Source organism: Leptonychotes weddellii, chromosome 13 (assembly GCF_054177405.1).
Source record: "Leptonychotes weddellii isolate Sample4059 chromosome 13, ASM5417740v2, whole genome shotgun sequence".
Classification (NCBI taxonomy): domain Eukaryota; kingdom Metazoa; phylum Chordata; class Mammalia; order Carnivora; family Phocidae; genus Leptonychotes; species Leptonychotes weddellii.
In genome coordinates this window covers 76,407,378-76,426,683 of record NC_138381.1, presented here as the reverse complement: position 1 = coordinate 76,426,683, position 19,306 = coordinate 76,407,378, and the positions used below count along the sequence as shown (strand labels likewise).

Here is a 19,306-nt window from a genome sequence, read left to right as displayed (position 1 = left end):
CCCCTGCTTGTGTTCCCTCTCTGCCTGTCTCTCTCTCTGTCAAATAAAATCTTAAAAAAAAAGATTTTATTTATTTATTTGACAGAGACACAGTGAGAGAGGGAACACAAGCAGGGGGAGTGGGAGAGGGAGAAGCAGGCTTCCCGCTTAAAAAAAAAAAGATTTTATTTATTTGACAGAGAGAGACACAGCGAGAGGGAACACAAGCAGGGGGAGTGGGAGAGGGAGAAGTAGGCTTCCTGTGGAGCAGAGAGCCCGATGCGGGGCTCGATCCCAGGACCCCGGGACCATGATCTGAGCCGAAGGCAGACGCTTTACGACTGAGCCACCCAGGTGCCCCGATACGTTCTCCTTTTAGAGCTTTTGCTTTGCTGCTTCCTATATTTGAAATGTTCTCCCCACCTCTTATATAGGGAACCTCCCTCATACATGGCTAAAATGCTTTTACTCTATCTTGTTACCTTGCAGTGAGCCAATCTTGAGCACCCCTCCACACACACTACATATTCCGTGTTACTGGATTTTTAAATCTTAACCATTAGGGTGCTTACCGCCTTCTAGCCTACTGGGTATACCTTGTGATTTATTTACTGTTCACGTCTCACATTTCCTGCTCCCCAGCCTGGCACAGTAAACACTCAATATGTATTTGAACCATTGAATTCTTTATGTTGCTTTTTCTGTACTGCTCATAAAGAAATTGTTGTCTTTTAAGAGATATATTTTAGATTGCACTAGTTTATCTTGACTTTTTTTAAGTTTATTTTTTTTTTAATAATCTCTACACCCAACATGGGGTTGAACTCACAACCCTGAGATCAAAAGTCACATGCTCTATCGCCTGAGCCAGCCAGGCGCCCCATATCTTGCCTTTTAATAATATATTTCAGTTTTAAGTATTTGGATCATTAAATTAGAACTCTTACATAGTAAGGCAATTAAGAGCATCTATGCCATCAAAATTCAACTTCCCATATAGACCTAAAACTAGTTACTTCCCATATTTAATTTTCTTTAAGTAGAAATAAGTTTTCCTAGAAAGCATTTTTATTCTCTTTCCTCAGTCTTCTGTGTATTTGTGTGCGATAGGACTGACTTACTGGAAGCTGGAAGAGAAGGACATGTATCACTCTTTGCCTGAGACTTTAGAGAAGACGTTTGCACCGGCCTCCTCCACAGATACGTCCCCAAGCCAGGTAATTTTTTTTTTTTTAAAGATTTTATTTATTTATTTGACAGAGAGAGAGACAGCAAGAGAGGGAACACAAGCAGGGGGGAGCGGGAGAGGGAGAAGCAGGCTTCCCGCGGAGCAGGGAGGCCAATGCGGGGCTCGATCCCAGGACCCTGGGATCATGACCTGAGCCGAAGGCAGACGCTTAACCGACAGCCACCCAGGTGCCCCCAAGCCAGGTAATTTAAAGACACATTGTGTGTGAGTGTTTGCATTATACAATTGTAGTTAAGTGTGCCATTTCATTATGAATTTCGTGTTTTCCAATTTCTGATATACTAAAGAAAGCCTGAGCTTTAAATTATACCTGCTTTTAAATTGGGTCTCTCATTCATTGCCTTATGTGATCATAGGAAAGTTACTTAAGAGTAGAATTAAAAATGTCCGGTTAATGTGTTGTAAATTTAAATGAGATGATTTTGTGCCTACTGTTCTAAATATAGTAGGTCTGCAGACAACCACTTCTGCTGTTCTTACACCTGGTTTTGATTCTCCATCCTATTACGCCTTCCTGCTAATTCATTTGTACCATAATTTTGAGTATTTTAATTTTGTAGTAATTTTCTTTGAGCAAGAAATGTAAATATTTTCTTTGCTTCAGAACAACGAAATAAAACTGTCGAGCTTGTGTACGTCCATGTACATATCTCACTTCTGTCTTTTGGTCAGGTGGTGAGAAAGTAGTTTGGGGAAAAGGAGAGATTACAATGAAAGTAACCAGGAGAGCTGTAAGCCTGAGTGACCGGCATCAGAGGGGCAGAGGGCGAACAGTATACACATCAGAGTCCCACAGTGGGGCAGAAACCAGCATCCCATCCTTCAGGAAAGGAGTGAAAAAGAGAGAAACACAGAGGAAGGCTGAGGAATGACACTGTGAGGCGCCAGAAGGCTCGGTGGGCTTTGTGATGACAGGGCTCACTGTGTGTATGACATTATCTGCACCAGCAGTAAATGAATACTGTATTTTGGTGATTCTAAATTACTGTCACCTTTAAGACTTCCTGTTTCATATTCTAACCCACCAAAAAGGACCAAGAGAGCACTGATACAGTAGAATTTATTTTTTATTCTTATTGGAAGAGCTTGTAGACTAATTAAACGTTGATTTTTATCAAAGAACTCTTATACACACTTAAAAAGGACAATATAAGTGAAATAAGTTTGTTAAAACTTCTTCACCTACAGAGGCTTACACTCTTTTCAACTCGGTGTTGGTTTCTGTGTTTTTCCACATACTGTTTTCCTTGAGCTGTCAAGAGCTTTGAGGATTTGGCATTCTTTAAAAAAGGAGGAAAGGCCTTGGTGCTGAGTTTTTACCTGGCTTAGTGGTTATGTGGAACCGGCCTGTGTTTGGCTCCCAGATGGGGGAACATTGCTAAACATATAGGATTCACCGTCCCTTAAATATTGGTTCTCGGGGTTCAGGTGTAGTCTCTAGGATTTTCTTCCAGACTGCTGACAGCTGTTTGGCCAATTTTGATGTCTGATAATTTGCTCATGAGCAGGCAATGACAGTTACGTCCCAATTGCTACTTGACTGGAAGCAGTGTAAGATGCCATTAATTACAAGAGGCATCCTCACTTCAGAGATGTTAAAATATGAAAAGAAATCATAGAAGTGGAAAATGTGAAAAATGGTTCCTTGTACTACCGTGAGCTCTAAATAGAGGAATTGCAGCTGCTCACCCAAACCACCAGGCAGGGATTCCTCAGGCTCAAGGCCACATCTGGAGTGCTCTGCTTGTTATAGGCTGGAAGTCTTGAAAGGGCCTTTAGGTTGTTGGCATATAAAAAGTAAAATTCTACAGTAGAATTACAGAAATTATGGATTTTAAGGGTTTACATTCAACAAATTAATGCCTTTAATGCACACACAAAGGTTTTTTTTTTTTAAGATTTTGTTTATTTGAGAGAGAGAGAGGGAGTCCGAGAGGCATGAGCAGGGGGAGGGGCAGAGGGAGAAGGACAGGCAGACTCCCCACTGAGCGGAGACCCTGGGGACCTCCCCCCACCCCCCCACATGGGGCTCCATCCCAGGACCCTGAGATCATGAGCAGAGCTGAAGTCAGACGCTTAACGGACTGAGCCACCCTGGTGCCCCCATGCACACACAAAAAGTTTAATCATCTTATTCACAAGCTAGTTATAGGGTTTATTTAAAAATATTAATTCATGGTATTCTGCAGTCTGTGTAGGGTCTGGAAATTGGACACAAATTTAAAGCTACATGTGAATGTGTTCTTTCAACGCTTTCAGTGTATCTCTTGCTGAATTTATAATCTCATTTAAGAGAATGTCCGCAGTTTAAATTTGAGGCCCAGGGTTAAATGATCCACCGTCATGCCCTACAATAGATCCCACCTTGAAATAATTTAAGGCTGAGGTTTTAATGTTTGGAGCTTAGACCTCTTTGTAGCATTCCCAGTGTGGCAGAGCACTGATTTCAAGCTGTAGAAATTAGGGTCATATCTTCTTATTTTATGAGTTTTTAAAAGGGGCTTATTTCCATAGGGTAACTTGTTTCTTAACCCTTTTTTTTTTTTTTTTTTTGTCTGCCAACTCTTAAAAAAATTGGAAGGGGGGGCGCCTGGGTGGCTCAGTTGGTTGAGCGTCCAACTCTTGATGTCGGCTCAGGTCATGATCTCAGGGTCCTGGGATTGAGCCCCACGTGGTGGGCGGGGCGGGGGGGTCCTTCGCTCAATGGGGAGTCTGCTTGAGGATTCTGTCTCTCTCTCCCCCTCTGCCCCTCCCCCTGCTTGTGTGCGTGTGCTCACTCCTCCCTCTAAAATAAATAAACCTTTAAAAAAAATAGGAAAATAACTATATAGATACCCCTATACCTGTCCTCTTGAGTCACATGATACTAATTTAGCCAGAAGTCTTCTCATCCTGCTTTGGTCATTCATGATGAAGTCTTTTCTTACCTCAAAACTTGATTTTTATCTTGAGTAGGGGGCACTACCAAAGTTTTTTATTCTTTAGACGTATTCTTAGGCTACTAAATAACTTAGGTTCAGATTATCACCTTAATATTTATTGTTAGGGGATATTAATTTTTTTCATTCTGAGGAAGACTCATAATTAACAGGTAATGACTTCTAAATTTGTTTTATAAGTCCGAAAGTCTAGAGTCTCAATTCATTTAAAATCTTCCAGAAATCTTTTTGTGGTGCTGATCTTGATATCAGTAAACTTTTTTCATCGTTGATAATACTATTTAAATTTTGTTTCATATCTTTAAGTCTAATACTATTAATGAGATGAAGCTACCATCACTGAAGGATATTTATCATAAAAAACAAAGGGAAAACAAGCAGTTACCTGAGAGGAATCTCACTTCTGCTTCCAACCCAAATCATCCACCAGAGGTAAATTGTCAACACTCTGCTGAGTGAAAATGAAAGATGCTTTATGGCTCTTAACTTTCATCTTAAGCTTTATTTTCCCTAGGAGATCTAAAGCCTACTCACTTAAAAACAATTTTCCCCAGGAGATCTAAAGCCTACTCACTTAAAAACAAACACTGAGTACTGAGGGCAAAACCTTACTGTTGTCTGTCTTATTTCTAGGTACTAACTCTAGATCCAACGTTACACATGAAGCCAAATCAGCAGATTTCAGGGATTCAACCACAAGGCTTTTTGAATGTCCTTGATGACAGAATATCCTTTTCACCAGACTCTGTTCTAGAACCTAGTATGTCTAGTCACTCTGACATAGACTCATTTTCACAAGCAAGTAATATTGCTTCTCAGTTATCTGGATTCCCAAAATATCCTTCAAATACAAAAGCTTCACCAGTGGACTCTTGGAAAAATCATGGATTCCAAAATGAAAGTAGGACCAGTTCCACGTATCCTTCAGTTTATACTATTACTAGTAATGACATCTCGGTCAACACTATAGATGAAGAAAACACTGTCATGGTAACCTCAGCCTCAGTCAGTCAGTCCCAGCTTCCAGGGACAGTCAGCAGTGTCCCAGAATGCATTTCCTTGGCTTCCCTGGAAGACCCTGTGATATTGTCCAAGTATGTATTCAGTGCATGGCTTGTAATGTTAATCGATTTTGTATGACGTCTGCTTGAATGATGAAAATGATTTTTATTGACCTTCCCTAATGTATAAAATCTTAGAGATACAGCATTTTTAAGGTAGAACATCTAAAAATTAATCCACGTCTTTCATTTTTTGCTTAATTAGTTGTCAACGTGTGTATTAATCTATTATGTTTTATGTGGGTGCGCAGAGGAAAAAGGCTGTACTTTTGCTTACGAGAGATTATGTTCTTGGTTTCTCTTGTGGGATAGAGAGTGAGTAAATGCTCTCCTAAAAAAATTTTTTTGCCCTCAACAACAGAATTAGGCAGAACCTGAAGGAAAAGCATGCTCGACACATAGCGGATCTTCGAGCTTATTATGAATCAGAAATAAATAGTTTGAAACAGAAACTGGAGGCAAAGGAAATTTCTGCAGTTGAAGATTGGAAGAAAACCAACCAAATTCTTGTAGACAGGTAAAATTTCTAATTCAACTATAAAGTTAGTGTTTCTCCAACTTGGATATGTTATTTTTTCCAAGTATACTATATTGTGATAAAAGAGTTTGAAAACATGTTTTAGATTTGAAAATTTTAACAGATATATTTGCCTAAGTATTTTTATAGGTTTGAACCAACCTTATATAGCAAACTGGTAGCTGACATGAGGGCATTTGTTTCATACAGCTAAAATACTGAAATAGTTGAGCAGATTTTGTATATTTAAAGGAATGTCATTTATGGGTGGATTAGAACTGTGGATGGATTTCCTAAGAAATCTCTGACTAACGTCCTTGAGCAGTTCTCAATCTTTTCTTAAACCCAGATTTCACATAACTTAATCCAGACACTCATGAACATGTGGAAGCAATTATCCTGCTGAAAAAAGAAACCAACATGGAATCACAGGGGACAATTACGTTAAGGATAGCCGAATACCTCTTTTAGAGAATCATTAACAAAATTCGATGCTCTAACTGTAATAACAGCGTATTTGCTACATATTTTACATTTAAATGGGACTTAAACAGATTGAAAACTGCTGAGGTTGATATAGCAGCAAACAATTGTTCTCTAAGGCAGACAAAGACAAAGCCCCTTGAGAAAAGATTAGGAGGGAACTGAAATCATCTGGTCCAGTTAATAGTTTAACTTGCAGAATTCTAGGTAAACTAGCCTTTATACTAGCTTGCTGTTGCTGTGGTAGTTAACAGGCTGTCTTATTCCTGGGAGTTACTGCAGCTTCCATTTGCTGCTGGGGGTGGGCCTGGGACTGGGGGTGCAGTGGTAAAGAGCAGTAGTTTGAAAAAAGCCAGAAAGAAGCCAGGTTTAGGTTTTCTAGGATAAAAGGAAAAGAGTAGCTGGCAGGCTAGGGGAAGTCGGTTCTTGTTTTTTTTGTTGTTTTTAAGAAGGCAAAGAGGACTACAGGTACTTCCTGTGGAAAACGGAAGTGTGAAAGCAGCCCCCCAGTAGGCCTCCTTAGGTTAACGATAGGCTGCCGGAGAAGGCGCCTAGGACAGGATAGCTGAGGAAAGCACTTTTTTTGTCCGGAGGCTGCTAGAGCGGTGAGGTGATGTAGGTGGGACGAATTGGAAGGCAGGATCGAAGGCCACAGCAGCAGGAGGGGCGCGGAAGGCCGGGTATGGAGAGCCGTCACCCGGGACTGGAGAAATGATTGACCTAAGACAAAGCCAATTTTAACTTGTCAGCATACACATCAGGTTTTTTCAGACTTAAAATTGCAAGTGGGAGAATCCCCCTGGTACTGCAAATGGGGCCACTGACACATTGTGGGCCAGCTGTGGTCTCAGATTGTTCTGTCACATGGTCTCCTACCACAATTGGTGTGGTGGTTAAAATAGAAAATTATAGTTAACATACCTACACTTGACTCTTTGGTGCTCTCTTTCAAGAACAGTTTTTTGTTTTTTTTTTTAAGATTTTATTTATTTATTTGACAGAGAGAGACACAGTGAGAGAGGGAACACAAGCAGGGGGAGAAGGAGAGGGAGAAGCAGACTTCTGGCTGAGCAGGGAGCCCGATGCGGGGCTCAATCCCAGGAGCCCGGGATCATGACCTGAGCGGAAGGCAGACGCTTAATGACTGAGCCACCCAGGCGCCCTCTTTCAGGAGCAGTTTTATCAGTATTTGATTTCTGCAGGGCATTAATGCACAGTGGTTAGGAGCGTGAACTCTGGAGTCACACTGACAGGTTTCAAATCCCAGCGATTGCTTACAATCCAGGAGGAATTCAGCTTCTCTGTTTTCTCATCTGTAAAATGATAGCAGTCCTAACTCATAGGATGAATGTAAAGTGCTTAACATAGACTTGGCATGTAATCAGTGCCAAATAGATATTAGCTTTTATTCACAATTCATTAACACAGAGTCAAAATGATAACAGAATCCTAATGTGTATTTTGTGATTTTGAGGTTCTGTGATGATTGACTTTACGAAGGTCTTTAATTATAAGAATAATACATTCATGCTAATTTGGAAAAGTACAGAGGGATGCAATATGAAAGGTCTCCCTACCCAACCTCTATGCTTACATTCCAAACTTAAGTTTTATATCTTAGAAATCATAATGCACAGATGTATATATAGGTTTTTTTCTGTAACAAAGATCAAGCTATTTTATGCAGTCTTCTGTATCCTGTATTTTTAAATATAATTTTTTAAAAGATATTATTTATTTGAGAGAGAGAGAACGAGCACAAGCAGGGGGAGCGGCAGGCAGAGGGAGAGGGAGAAGCAGGCTCCCTGTGGAGCAGGGAGCCCGATGCAGGGCTCGATTACAGGACCCGGGGATAATGACCTGAGCCAAAGGCAGATGCTTAACTGACTGTGCCACCCAGGTGCCCCAAGAACTTTTTCATTTTGCAAACCTGACCCCTGTTCCCATTAAGCAACAACTCTCCAGCCTTTGGCACCCAGCATCCTACTTCCTATGAATTTGACACCTCATGTGAACTTGGGAACCTCGTATAAGTAGAATCATACTTGTCCTTTTGTGTCTGGCCTGTTTCACTTAGCATAATGCCCTCAAGGTTCATCCATGTTATAGCAGGTGTTAGAATTTCATCCCTTTTTTTTTTTTTTTTGAAGAAGGAGAGAGAGAATCTCAAGCAGGCTCTATGCCCAGCACAGAGCCCGATGAGGGGCTTGATCTCACCAATCTGAATCATGACCTGAGCTGAAATCAAAAGTCTATGCTTAACCAACTGAGCCACCCAAGTACCCCTAGAATTTCATCCTTTTTAGGGCTGAGTACTACTCCATTGGATGGATAAACCAACTTTGATTATCCATTCATCCTTCTGGACACTTGGGTTGCTTCCATCTTTCGGCTTGTGTGCATTTTGCTTTTGTGAACATGGGTGTACAAATGTCTGTTCATATTTTAGCTTTTTTCACTTAACTATTAGGGATATTTTCATATTGTTATTTTCTCTGGAAAATAGTATCATCAATTTTATTGGGATGTGTTTATTAAAATGACATCCTTAGTGTTCACTAACATTGGAGAATTTGTTTACATATTAGAGAATGAGATTTATAGCATGCTTTTAAGGGAAAGGATTTTATCTTCTAATTTTTTGTTTCAATTTATGGTTTTTAGATGTGGCCATTTAGATAGTGCTCTGAATGAAGCTACCAGTCGTGTGAGAACACTTGAAAATAAGAATAACTTACTGGAAATAGAAGTCGTAAGTACTCTTTTGTTGTTTAGTGGCTTAGTGTTAAAAACTTAAACCTTTTTGTTAACTGAACTTTAGAGACAAATTAATAGTTTTATAAAAACATGGGCTATGTGTTTTGGTTTTTTTTTTTGTTAGGATGTCTTATTTATATTTTGAAAGCTACTGGCTTCCTATGCTAGGATAAACTTTTACACTTTAAAATTTTCATTTTTTTATTGGGATATAATTTACATATCATAAAACTCTTTGGAAGTGTATAATTCTGTGGTTTTTAGTATATTTGCAAACTTCTGCAACCGTCACCACAGTTAGTTTTAGAGTATTTTCTCACTGAGAGAAACCCTGAATCCCTTAGCCGTCAGTCTTTCCCTCCTAACTCCAAAACTCCTTCTCCCCAGCCCCTAGTAACCACTACTCTTTTTTCTGTTCTTTGGGTTTGCCTATTCTGGACATTGGTGTAAATGGAATCATATATATGACCTTTTGTGTCTGGCTTCCTTCACTTAGTATGATGTTTTCAAGGTTTATCCATGTTGTAGCATGAATTGGTATTTCATTATTTTTATGGCTAAGTAACATTTGTTGTAGGGATAGACCATATTTATCCATTCATCAGGTGATGGATGTTTTGGTTTGTGTTTTTTGGACGTTATGAATGACAGTGCTATGAATATTTGTATACAAGATTTTATGTGGACTTATGTTTTTAATTTTCTTGGATGTATAACTGGAATACATAAACTTAAAAAAAAATTTTTTTCATTCATTACGAAGTTTTATTCTTCTACATGTAACTTTATAAGTAACGTTTCGGTGGAAGATGAAGTTATGTTCTGTGCACTGTTTCTTTGTCTTTCCCTCCTAACTCCAAAACTCCTTCTCTCCTTGTCTTTCTTTGATGTGTTTTTAGTTGTCTTTGTCTCCTAAACTGGAAGCTTCTTGAGGTCAGGGACTTGTCTTTCTTGCTAATCTTATATTTCTGGCACTGTATTGCCTGGCACCTAGTGGATATTTAAGAAATGATTATTGAATGAATACTAACATGTCAGTTGTGTTTTGAATTTATTTTCTTAGTGAGAAAATAGGATAAGAAATGCTTTATTATTCTCTAAATATTAACATGAGGCAACAGATTCCAGCTGTGCTTTCAGAATAATTTTCCTGATAGCCATGGTTATTTTTTTCATTAAAGTGACCTACAAGTGAGTCCAGCATTATAATGCCTCAAACAGTGGTTTTGTGTCTATACTTCATGATAATCTCATGAAGATTTTTTTTTTTTAATGAAGCTGGTTTTAAAAAAAAATTATTTATTTTAAAGATTTTGTTTTTAAGTAAACTCTATACCCAGTGTGGGGCTCGAACTTACAACCCCAGGATCAAGAGTTGCATGCCTACTGCCTGAGCCCCTGAAGTTATTTTAGTAGAGTAATCCTTTTTAGTCTCCATCCCAAGACATAACAAAATATTAAATTTGTGATTCCCATTTGTAGGTTTTATTACTTTTCTTTTATAGTTTAATGCCCACAATTTTTTTTTTTTTTTTTTAAAGATTTATTTATTTGAGAGAGAGAATGAGAGAGAGAAAGAGCACAAGAGGGGGGAGCAGGAGAGGGAGAAGCAGACTCCCCGCTGAGCAGGGAGCCCGATGCGGGACTCGATCCCAGGACTCCAGGATCATGACCTGAGCCGAAGGCAGTCGCTTAACCAACTGAGCCACCCAGGCACCCTAATGCCCACAATTTGTTAAGTGCTATTGAAACATCTATTTTTTTTAATTAAAAACAACTTATTATCTTTGTTTTTATTTTGTAGAGTGATTTCAGAGAACGCTTCAATGCAGCCAGCAGTGCTTCCAAAATTTTGCAGGAACGGATTGAGGAAATGAGAATAAGTAATAAAGAAAAAGACAATACCATCATTCGACTGAAATCTCGACTGCAGGATTTAGAAGAAGCATTTGAGAATGCTTACAAACTCTCAGATGATAAAGAAGCGAGACTGAAACAAGAAAACAAAATGTTTCAAGATGTAAGTGACAAATAATGGAAACTTAATGGCAGGGTAGGCTAAAAGTAATTTTACATGTTATACTCTTACAGGCAGTTATGACTTTTTCTAAGTTTATTTTTGTGTTATGTAACTTTGCTGTAGCTGGAAATAATATACCCTCCTAATTGAGTCAGTTGGGTCTTATCTAATGAAGCAGGAAGTCAACTTGAAGCTGTGGTGTCACTCCCACGCCTTTTTGCGTCTAGCAGGTCAACTTTTGAGCTATCTTAAATCAACATCTGTGTGACTGGATGGGTAAAATGAACAAGATTTAGAATAGGTTTGATTGAATATTTTCACTTTGCTATAATGTCACTTAAAATTTGGATTTGTAGGGGCGCCTGGGTGGCTCAGTCGTTAAGCGTCTGCCTTCGGCTCAGGTCATGATCCCAGGGTCCTAGGATCGAGTCCCACATCGGGCTCCCTGCTCCGTGGGAAGCCTGTTTCTCCCTCTCCCACTCCCCCTACTTGTGTTACCTCTCTCACTGTGTCTCTCTGTCAAATAAATAAAATCTTTAAAAAAAAAAAAATTGGATTTGTATAACATTGAGACTGCATTGAGTTTGGGGTTGTATATCTTTTTTCTCAGGTTTTTCTTGATATCCTCTGTCATGGTACATAAAAAAATCTGCAAGTATTTCGGCTGTTGAATTTTCTTCCTGATAGCTCTAGATTATTGTTGCTTTGATTTTATTGTTGTTGCTTTGATTTTTTACATTTATTTTTATGAAGGTAATACATGTAAATGGTTTAAATAGGCAAATCTCAAATGAAAAATGGCAGTCTTTTCCACCTCCCTGCTACCTTGGTGTCCCCTACCTTAGAAGCCCTTACTGTCAGCTCTTTTAGCGGTTTCTTCTAGCATTTTTCTCCATGTTTCTATGTAACAAACTGATATTGTTCTTTCTTTTTTCCCCCATCAATTTTAGACATTATATATTGACTTCCTTCTGTGCAAGGAAGGTCACAGTTTAGCTTTTTTACACCATTTGCTCCCAATGCAAATACTTCTTTCTCCTTTCAATGTGATTAATATATTAAATTGATTTTAAGAAGCTGTTCTTTTACATTTTAACAACTCTGAGAAATTGGTATACATCTTTACGCCATGGTGTTATTTAATTGGCAGCATTTCTTTCCCCTTTTAGTAGTAAGTAATAGTAAATAAAGTAATGGTATGATTTCTATTCAGTGATGTCTTAGATTTAAAACAAGATGGATTATCATTTCCAGTTAAATCATTATTCAGTATTTCTTATTGTCTGTGTAAATATTGTTCAGAGCTAAGCTGCAGTGTACAGTGATTACATTTCCTTTCTCTAACAACTTAGATGTTTCCTGGAATTGGTAATTGCCTTTTTTTTTTTAACTGCTTAGTATCCTCTGTTTAGCACTTACTCCCACCTCCAGATACTTTTGCTTCATTGTGAACTGGTTGCTCTTGAGTTCAGATACACAGATGCCTAGGACTTGACTTCACCATTATCCTGGGGACGGTCTTTGCTTGATCCTGTATTAGATCTCTCTCTTTTTTTTTTTTTTTTAGATTTTTATTTATTTATTTTAGAGAGGGAGAGAGTGGGGGGAGGAGCAGAGGGAGAGGGACCAGCAGACTCTGCTCTGAGTGCAGAGCCCGTTGAGGGGCTTGATCCCAAGACCCTGAGATCATAACCTGAGTCAAAATCATGAGTTGGACGCTCAGCCAACTGAGCCACCCAGGCGCCCCATGGATCTCTTGTGTGCATCCTGTGTCTTCTTTCTTGGTTTAATTCTCTGTTTTGCTAGAGTATATCTCTAGAAATACATGGGAGAATGTATGAAAAATAATACATGGGAGATGAATTCTGAAGCCTTCTATATCTGAAAGCATTTATAGTTTGCAGTCACACTTTTAAAAAAGCGCTTTATTTTTTAGAGCAGTTTTGGATTTATAGAAAAATTGAGAACAAAGTGCAGTGTTCCCACATACCCTCTACAGGTTCACCTGTTGTTAATGTCTTATATTAGTATGGTATGTTTGTAACAATTAATGAGCCAATATTGATACATAATTATTAAGTAAACTATTAAGTAAATTCTATAGCTTATTTAGATTTCCTTTGTTTTTACCTAATGTTCTTTTTCTGTTCCAGGATCCTGTATTACATTTAAGTATCATGTCTCCTTAGGCTCCTTTTGGCTATGACAGTTTCTCAGACTTTCCTTGTTTTGATGACCTGGACAGTTTTGAGGAGGACTAATCAGGGATTTTGTTGGATGTCCTTGGGATTTGTCTGATGTTTTTCTCATGCTTAGACTGTAGTTATGGGATATTGGGAGGAAAACCACAGAGGTAAAGTACCATTTTCAGCACATCATATCAACAAGCCCTATGTTTTTTTATTTCCTTATTGTCAGTACTAAGTTTCGGGAGAGAGTGGATATGAATACTCTGTTCAGTATGTCATATTTGATTAGAACTTCACAAGATTTTAGTTACTACTGTTCTTATTCATGTATATTAACAGTATAATTTTTGTGTGTGAATACATGATGAGATCCTGATTTTTAAGACTTTTTGTATGTTTTACTTTTTTTTTTTAAAGATTTTATTTGAGAGAGAGCGATTATAAGCAGAGTGAGGGGCAGAGGGACTAAGCAGACTCCCTGCTGAGCGAGGAGTCCCACACAGGTCTCCATCCCAGGACCCTGAGATCATGACCTGAGAAGTCAGACGCTTAACTTACTTAGCCATCCAAGGTGCTCCTTGTATGTCTATTTTGACCTAATGCCAGAATTATAGATAGTTGCAAAAATTGTATAAAAACTTTCCATATACCTTTCTTTTTTTTGTTTTTACGATTTTATTTATTTGAGAGAGCAGAGAGAGAGAGATGGAGCACAAGCTGGGGGGAGCAGCAGAGGGAGAGGGAAAAACACACTACCCTCTGAGCAGGGAGCCCAACGTGGGGCTCGATCCCAGGACCCTGGGCTCATGACCTGAGCCAAAGGCAGACGCTTAACCGACTGAGCCAGCCAGGTGCCCCACCATATACCTTTCATCTTGATTCTAAGTCTTTTTTTTTTTTAAGAATTTATTAGAGAGAGAGCATGAGTGGGGGGAGGGGCAGAGGGAGAGGGACAAGCAGACTCCCACTAAGCGGGGAGCCTGATGCTGGGCTCTATCCCAGGACCCTGAGATCATGACCTGAGCCGAAGTCAGATGCTTAACTGACTGAGCCACCCAGGCACCTCATGATTCGAAGTCTTAAACATTTAAAACAGTATGTGCTTCATCATGCTTTCGGTGGTTCCATGTGGCTGTGGCTGCCCTATTGGGCAGGGCAGATATAGAGAACACTTCCAGCATTGCAGAAAGTTCTGTTGGACGGCACAGTTACAGAATATTTTTCAGTTTGGGTCTGTGTTTTGCATAGTTAGATTCAGGTTGTTAGAATGAATGCACAGGAATACCGCAGAAGGAAGCTGAGCCCTTCTTAGCACATCCTAGCAGGAGGCACATGTTGACGTTGTGGTATTAACTCTGATCTCTTGGTTAAGGTGGTGTTTGCCAGGTGTCTCCACTGTAAAGTTCTATCTCCCCATTTGGAATTAAAAAGTATTAGGCGATATATATATATATATGTGTGTGTGTATATATATGTGTGTGTATGTGTATATATATACATATACACACATATTTTTTATTTAAATTAATTAATTAGCATATAATATATTATTGGTTTCAGAAGTATTTGTATATCATTTTGGACAAATTTCTTTCAAGCCCTTTATTCATTTTTTAATTGGGTTATTTATTTTTATTTTTTTATTTAAATTCAGTTAACATAGAATGTTTTACTGGTTTCAGAGGTAGAGATCAGTGATTCATCAGTCTTAATATAATACCCAGAGCTCATTATATCACATGCCCTCCTTAATGTTCATCACCCAGTTACCCCATTTCCCCCTCCACCCCCAGCAACCCTCAGTTTGTTTCCTATGATTAAGAGTCTCTTATGGTTTGTCTTCCTCTCTGGTTTTGTCTTGTTTTATTTTTTCCTCTCTTCCCCTATGATTCTCTGTTTTGTTTATTAACTTCCACATAGGAGTGAGATCATATGATAATTGTCATTCTCTGATTGACTTCTTTTGCTTAGCATAATACCCTCTAGTTCCATCCAGATTGTGGCAAATGGCAAGATTTCTTTTTTTGATGGCTGCATAATACTCCATGGTATATATATATATATATATATATACACACAACACATGTTCTTTATCCATTCATCTATCGATGGACATCTGGGCTCTTTCAGTAGTTTGTCTAATGTGGATATTGCTGCTGTAAACATTGGGGTGCAGGTGCCCCTTCGGATCACTACATTTGTATCTTTCGGGTAAATACCCAGTAGTGCAATTGCTGGGTCATAGGGTAGCTCTATTTTCACCTTTTTGAGGAACCTCCATACTATTTTCCAGAGTGGCTGCACCAGCTTGCATTCCCACCAACAGTGTAGGAGGGTTCTATTAGGGGATATTTTAAGACTTTGTAAATCACCTTTTTCTCATCAAACTTTTACCCACTAGCTTTAGCATCCACTGAGGAGTCCTTCCTGAAACAAGTAATTACTGTTGTGGTTGCCAAATGGTGGTTCTTCTATTACTCCTCTACATTTTACTGAAAGGAGGAGCTCTCCGCTCTCTGTTATTTATATTAGTGTGGATTCATGAATTCTTATTTTGTTCAGTGAGTTACAATTCTTTTTTGTTGTTGTTATAGTTATAATTTTGATGCTTGCATTGTCCTAGTTTTGGCCATTAGGATAAGTGTCAGGCTGGCTGACTCCTGTGTCCTTTGGACATGTTCGTGTCATTCTTTGAGCATTATCCAGCAAGATATTCCAGGCTCATCTTGTACTTTCCCAGTCCCAGCCCTAACCAATCATTTTTCCATGGAGCCCTGGTTCCTTTAGGTGGAAAATGATATTTAGAAATGAAGGTCTAGGGGCGCCTGGGTGGCTCAGACGGTTCAGCGTCTGCCTTCGGCTCAGGTCATGGTCCGGGGTCCTGGGATCGAGCCCCGCATCTTGCTCCCTGTTGAGCGGGTAGCCTGCTTCTCCCTCTCCCTTTGCCTTCCGCTCCCCCTGCTTGTGCTCTCTCTCTCTCTGTGTCAAATAAAAAATAAAAAATCTTAAAAAAAAAAAAAAAAAAAGAAGATCTAACACTAGGTATGTTCACTGCTACTGGGATGCCATCGTTTTTAATTATTCATCAACTCACCGCAGTTATGTTGGAGTAACATGAAACAGCACGGGATCATTGGAATGTTGTTTTGAGCTGAAATTATATGAATGTTGCCAGTGATAACACTGTCTTCCTTTGCATTTATCATGTAAAATATTTTAAGCATAGGGAAAAGTATACAGAGTGATATATAGAACATCCATATACCAGCCGTCCGTAAATATAATTGAAATACTCTCTTCTAGTCCTTTCTCTCCTACCTGCTGTGCTGCATATGCTCTTGGTTTTCCCCTTGCATTTCTACTTTTGCTTCATATGCATGTGTCTGTAAACAATATATAGTAATGTTTGATGTGTCCTTAAACTGTATATGAATTGTATTGTACCACATATACTTTCCTGCAACCTTTTTTTTTTTTTTTAAGTAGGTTCCAGGCCCAAAATGGGGCTTGAACTCATGACCCCAAGATAAAGAGTCACAGGCTCTACCCAGTGAGCCAGCCAGGTGCCCCTCCTGCAACCTGTTTTTCCATAGTATTGTTTCTGAGATTTACCATGTTGATACATGCAGATTTTATTCATTTTTATTTAAACATTTTTGAAGTTTTTCAGGTATATGAAAAGAATTTTACATGTGGACCCACCACTCATCTTCAGATTTAAAATACAACAGATACAGTCGAAGCCCCCCACCCCCCACCCCCCATGTACCCATTTCTGCTCACCCCTGCCTTCCTGGGAGTGACTGATCTGAACAGTGTGAATGTCTTCCCATGTCTGTGTCTTACATGTGCGTGTATGCTTAATCAGTTTTATTTGGCATATTGTAGAGGTTTTTATAAATGCTATCACACTGTTTTTACTATTCTGCAACTTTTTTCATTGGTAAGATCTATTTAAGCAGATGCATTAGCACTAGTTCATTTGTTCTCATCCTTGTGTAGTAGTCCACTCACTCTGAATCTTCCACAATTATCTATTTTCCTTTTGTCAGTTTCTTTTTATTGCTCTTTTTTTCTTTTAAATATTTATTTATTTGACAGAGAGAGACACAGCGAGAGAGGGAACACAAGCAGGGGGAGAGGGAGTGGGAGAGGCTTCCCGCCAAGCAGGGACACCGATGCGGGGCTCAATCCCAGGACCCTGGGATCATGACCTGAGCTGAAGGCAGATGCTTAATGACTGAGCCACCCAGGCGCCCCTCTTTTTATTGCTCTTAAGAGCAACAGTGCCGTGAACATTCCTAAACAGGTCTCCTTGTACAGACCTGTGCAAGTACCTCTCGGGTATTGTTCCAGTTACCAGAGTCACAACACAGATGATCCCCAAACTGGACATACTCTGCTCATGGACTCTGTAGTCTGGGAACTCGGACTGGGCACAGTGGGGACAGCTTGTCTCTGCTCTGCAACATCTAGGACCTCAGTTGGAATTTCAAAGGCTGGGGGCTGGTTGTTGATGGCTGTTGACTAAGGCTGCATTTCTTCTCCATGTGGGCTAGTTTGGCCTCTTCGAAGCATGACGACCGAGTGCTACTGACCAGCCTTCTGAAAGAGTGTCCTGACAGCCATCAGCCTTTTATGACCCAGCCCTGGAAATCCTTCGGCATCATTTCTGTCCCATTCCATTTGCTTTTTGTTTTTGTCTTTGTTTTTTAGATTTTACTTATTTGACAGAGAGAGACACAACGAGAGAGGGAACACAAGCAGGGGGAGTGGGAGAGGGAGCGCAGGCTTCCCGCCGAGCAGGGAGCCTGATGCGGGGCTCGATCCCAGGACCCTGGGATCATGACCTGAGCCGAAGGCAGACGCTTAACCCAGGCACCCCAACATTCCATTTGTTTAAATAATCTCAAAGACCTGCCCAGGTTCAAGGGAAGAAGAAATAGATACCACCTCTTGATGGGTGTGGCAAGGTTCTGGAAGACTTTGAGCAGAAATTGCTACTGCCATTTTGGGGATATACAGTCTGTCCCCTGAACCTAGGTAGGTCTGTGTGTAGTGGCTGGGACTTAGAATATGAACACTGTCATCTTCGTTAGATACTGCTAAATTGCTCTCTGGAATGGTTGTACCAGTTCATTTTCCCACCAGTAATGTATGAGAATTCTTATTTTCTAGATTATTTCCAATGCTTGCTGTTGTCAGACCTCTTAATTTTTGCCAGTCTGATTGATGTGAAATGGTTAATTAATATGTATTGCAGTTCTCTTCCCTTGGCTTGTGGCTTGCATTTCACCTGGTGTTATCTTTTGTGGGGTACAAGTTTTGTATTTTATTTTATTTTTTTAAGATTTTATTTATTTGAGAGAGAGAGCATGGGTGGAGGGGCAGAGGGAGAGGGAGAAGCAGGCTCCTGCTGAGCAGGGAGCCCAACGTGGGGCTCCATCCCAGGACCCTGAGATCATGACCTGAGTGGAAGGCAGAGCAGACACTTAACCAACTGAGCCACCCAAGTGCCCCCAAGTTTTGTATTTTAATGTCCAAAATACAGTCTTTTCATATCTGGTTTGGGCCTCTTTTATGTCTTGTGTACAAAATCTTTTCCTACTCAAGGATCAGAAAATTACTATCCTGTATATTGCCTTCTAAAATTATACAGCCTTTCTTTATACATTTAGGCCTTTAATCTACCCCCAGACTGCCTCCTATGTGTGGTGTGAGATAGGGATTGAACTTGGTTGTTTTTTCAAATGATTAACCAAGTGTCACAGCACCATTTTTAATTTTTTTATTTTTTAAAGATTTTATTTATTTGACAGAGAGAGACACAGCGAGAGAGGGAACACAAGCAGGGGGAGTGGGAGTGGGAGAGGGAGAAGCAGGCTTCCTGCCGAGCAGAGAGCCCGATGCGGGGCTCGATCCCAGGACCCTGGGACCATGACCTGAGCCGAAGGCAGACACTTAACTTCTAAGCCACCCACGCGCCCCACAGCACCATTTTTTTAAAAAGTTCATTTATTTAAGCAATCTCTACACCCAGTGTGGGGCCTGAACTCACGACCCCAGCATTGAGAGCCGTATGCTCCACTGATTGAGCCAGCCAGGCGCCCCT

The 19,306-nt window shown here is 39.8% G+C and overlaps 1 protein-coding gene across 13 annotated transcripts in view; it reads left to right on the top strand.

Annotated features, from left to right (window-relative positions):
* The window catches only part of MPHOSPH9 (M-phase phosphoprotein 9), a 64,113-nt gene that overhangs the window by 19,277 nt on the left and 25,530 nt on the right, over positions 1–19,306 (top strand). For 12 of the 13 annotated variants that reach the window (XR_014139818.1, XM_081802340.1, XM_081802339.1 and 9 more), the window contains 6 exons: positions 1,090–1,196; positions 4,474–4,599; positions 4,801–5,261; positions 5,590–5,745; positions 8,893–8,980; positions 10,790–11,005. Coding sequence is in view for 12 of the 13 variants with exons in the window: in XM_081802340.1 (XP_081658466.1) it covers positions 1,090–1,196; positions 4,474–4,599; positions 4,801–5,261; positions 5,590–5,745; positions 8,893–8,980; positions 10,790–11,005 (1,154 nt within the window). In the remaining variant the exon portion in view is untranslated. The remainder of the gene's footprint in view (positions 1–1,089; positions 1,197–4,473; positions 4,600–4,800; positions 5,262–5,589; positions 5,746–8,892; positions 8,981–10,789; positions 11,006–19,306) is intronic. The other variant, XM_081802331.1, reaches the window with a different exon arrangement.